Source organism: Coregonus lavaretus, assembly GCF_964263955.1.
Source record: "Coregonus lavaretus genome assembly, chromosome: 10".
Classification (NCBI taxonomy): Eukaryota; Metazoa; Chordata; class Actinopteri; order Salmoniformes; family Salmonidae; genus Coregonus; species Coregonus lavaretus.
The window spans coordinates 48,397,215-48,401,190 of record NC_139997.1 but is presented as its reverse complement, the minus strand read 5'-3'; the positions used below and the strand labels follow the sequence as shown (position 1 = coordinate 48,401,190).

The following is a 3,976-nucleotide window of genomic DNA, read 5'->3' as shown; positions in this document are numbered from 1 at the left end:
CTCTTTGAGCACCTTCTTGTCTTCCTCTTCCTCTTCCTCTTCCTCCCCTTCCTCCTCCTCCTCGTCCTCCTCCTCGTCCTCCTCGTTCTCCTCGTTCTCCTCGTTCTCCTCCTCGTTCTCCTCGTTCTCCTCCTCGTCCTCCTCGTTCTCCTCGTCCTCCTCGTTCTCCTCGTTCTCCTCGTCCTCCTCGTTCTCCTCGTTCTCCTCCTCGTCCTCCTCGTTCTCCTCGTCCTCCTCCTCGTTCTCCTCGTCGTCCTCCTCCTCCTCCTCCTCCTCGTCTTACTCTTTCTCTGACTCTTTCCATTGTGCTTGAAGACCGATGAACTCACCTGCTGATTTTTATAGTGCTTATACACCTGATTGGTGTGTCTACAATTAAGCAAACGAGTGTTTGCACACCTGATGACTGTGTTGAACCAATTGGTTGGACGGTGTGGTAATTTGACAGTCAGTGCTTTGGTATTGCAAGGACGTGACTTCATGATATATTTTTGTGTGTAATGTATGTTAACTGTGTTTAGTGTTTTGCAAATCACTGTGTGTAGAGTTTTGCAACAAGTGTAAGGTTGACAATGTGCTTATAGTTGTGCAAATATGGGCTGATGTTTTGCTTCTTGAGTGTAAGGTTTTGCTAATAGTGTACTACTTTTAATTTTAGTGTGTAAGCGATCCAAAAAAACTGTAATACATGTCTCTGGTAGGGCTTACCTATACCACAGCCTCTGTCATAGAAACAAACGGAGCATGGTTTCGTGTCCGTGGTTGCACCTTTACATAGCAGAAACCGCTCGTTTGTAACCCAAACCATTCAAAACTAAAGACCTATTTTACTTGAGCTACATTTTTCTTCTTTCTGGCTCAGACTCTCAGGACGCTCTTAAAAGGTACACACAAATTAATCCTCATGAGTAAGGAACTATCAACACTATGAAAACATTTCAAATAAACCCTATTTAATCTTTTAAAAAACGGGTGTCACAGAAAATAGATGATTTACATTATGGATCAGATGAGATGGAGGTCATTACCATTAAATATATTAATAGGGATATTTTAAGTGTGCCAAATAATTTTCTATCCCATCAAGGTGTGCCACGGTTCAAAAACAATTGGGAACCACTGTTCTAGACCATTCCATTGGTCATTAAGTAAAATATCCACTCAACTGGGGCCCTGGGCCATGCAAAACGAACTTTCCCATTGTCAATGAGCGTCATCACTATCTTTCCTTTGCGGTACTTCAAACGGTCATTATTACCAGCTGAGATAAATGTTTATGAGTTCATTTTACTCCTGCCTCAGAGTTTGTCTGGACAGTGTCTTAAGATCATCTTAAAATCTATGAGCTGTGTTTTTTTGGTGTCTTAAAACAGGTTTCAACAGATTCCTAGGACCTGTTCTGAGATGCTTTGTGGATACGGGCCCATGTGGCAGAAAGGAAGATACTCAAGGCCTAGTCAAAAAACATTTATTTATTCTAACCAGGAATGCTGTTTTCCCTGAGAACAAGTAACTCAATATTACAAAATAATACATCTACACAATGTAGATTAGTCACATTAATATTCCCAGTCAGTGCAATTACCAGCTATTCACAGTATTCTAAAGGAATTAAGGCATACATTATGAATCTGTTATGGCACATAAGATGTACTTTGTCATTTCAGTTAAGAAAAAGACTATGTAAAGACTCTAGGGAAGCAAGTTCTACCCTATTGTTATTCCTTCATCCCTGACATATTTCATTAAAACAGGCTCAGGTCATAAGCTTCTCATGAATACCCCCTGTGCTTTACTCTCACTCCCAATCTCTCCTTCAGGTCATGACCAAAGCCCTTTTTAATAGTTACTGTACCTAGTACAATAGTTACTGTTTGTATGTCACAAAGGTGCTTTGAGTGTAATGAGCTGTTCTTACCAACAGTTTAGCTCCTACCGGAGCTTGAAAACACCAGTTCAAGATTGACAAGAGCAAACCTCATAACACATAGCAATGTCGTTTTTCAGCTCTGCTGTTAATTTTGTATTTCCAGTGATCATTGATTTCTTAGGTCTTTTGCATTGTATGTCATTTTTCAAAACAACACACAAAGGCTGATGTTTAGTCTTTTAAAGGCATAGACGTAAATAATACTGAGTTGTTCAGTCTTAACTCAAATGTAATAACCCATGCTCACATGAAGCAAAGTAAAGATTTGCACCATATCCAAGGTGCACATTATTCTTTGGCTCACTGGTTATTAGAACTGGGGCTACCTGCTCATCGTCTATGACTCAGTATGAGCCCCTGAACACAAAGTGAGCTTTCAGTCATCCATATCGGACTGAGAGTCTATAGAAAGAACATGAATACTCTCATAAACAAGTGCTTAATCCACATCTCTCTCTGCGAGCCATGTCCCACATCCTGGGGGTTGCTGTCTGTCAGTCTGTGGTTTACAGCGGAAACTTTCAGTTTCACCCTCTTTCCTCCGGCTCACATTGTTGTGTTATCCATTGTGTCTTGAATGTCAATCACCTCGAATCCGGGGTTGTCGATACCCAACTTCCTGTGGTGGTTGTTTTCGTTATTGTTGTGGTTGCGTTGGTCTGGATCACCCTGAAAGCATTGGACACAGTGTGGGGTCGTCACCGGCACGGTTCTGGAGAAGTTGGAGAAGTCCACATGGTACTTGCCCGTCTTGGTGCGGGAGATGATGGGCAGGAAGCTGTATCCCCATTGGACCTCCTGGGGGATGAAGGAGGTCCGCACCTGGCAGGCGGAGCTGGTGGACTCGGCCGTCCCGTCCAGGAAGACCACCAGCTCAAAGTCCTGCTGCTGGAGGGTGTCCACTGACATGTTGTAAAATGGACTGGCCTTGTCGATGATGTGGTACAATGTCAGCGGGCAGACAAAAAACAGGTTGTCCTTGCCAGCGTCTACTGCAAAGTCAATGCCTACCTGGTCGAGAATTATAGTCTCACCTTCCGGCGTGACAGTTGTCCTAAGCAGCTTGCCGTAGATTTGGCTCCCAATGAGCAAGGTCTTGCGGAGGTTGGCCACTCGGATCAGCAGGCACAGGCTGCCCTTCTTCAGGCAGATGACCGCTGTGTTACTGAAGGTCACTGTCTTTGCCCTCTTCTTGGGAAGGGAGATCTTGGCCAGGATCACCCCACACATGAAGCAGTTGACAAAGACCCCAATGAGGGATTGGACGACGATGAGGGCCACGGTGCCAGGGCAGTGCCCAGTGAGTGCCCGTCCACCATAACCAATTGTTGTCTGGGTCTCCAAGGAGTACAGGAAAGCCGTGGTGAGCCCATTGACATTGTCTATACAACTGACATGGCTGTCTGTGCTGTTCTGTCCAATCAGATCCCCATTACTCTTGGCAATCCAGTACCACAGAAGGCTGAAGACGAACCAGCTGCCTGTGAAGGAGGCGACAAAGAGGAGGAGGACGAAACGCCAGCGGATTTCCACAACCGTCGTCCAGAAGTCCCCCAGGAAGGCAAAGTGGTTGTGGTACTCGATGTTGCCAAACTCAATGTTGCAGCGGCCATCTTTGGTCACCAGACGGGTCTGGCGGATTCTGCCCTCCATCAGGTGGTCATGGATGTGTCTCTGGACGAACTGGAACATCCTGGAGCTTTGGGGGAAAAAAAACAATAACAAGTGTGTAAGACCGGGATAAACCGCAATGGAGAAACCACAAACGTGGGCAACTAGCAAACACTAGTTTTAGTTAGTTATAGAAAATGAACATCAATAAAAATAATATAAAAAATAATAATAACTTCAGTGTTGTTTATCTCAGTCAAAGTTTTGACTAACCTTCTTTTTCTTTCATAAAACACCTCGTCAGCAATAGATTTGAAAATGTATCTTTGATATTCCACTCATTTCTACTCCTAACAACGCATATTACATTTGCCTCAGATATATGAGATAAAAACACAACCTTTTGTGTTTTATTTGTTTGAGAGCCTCAGGAGA

General features: G+C 44.0%; 1 protein-coding gene across 1 annotated transcript; it reads right to left on the bottom strand.

The window, feature by feature from the left end:
- Window positions 1-2,476: 2,476 nt before the first annotated feature.
- Window positions 2,477-3,622, bottom strand: LOC311135671 (ATP-sensitive inward rectifier potassium channel 1-like; the record flags this gene model as incomplete). The annotated part of the gene is made up of 1 exon (XM_084169694.1): window positions 2,477-3,622. The coding sequence occupies one exon, from the start codon at window positions 3,620-3,622 to the stop codon at window positions 2,477-2,479; it is 1,146 nt and encodes a 381-aa protein (XP_084025820.1).
- Window positions 3,623-3,976: the final 354 nt, after the last annotated feature.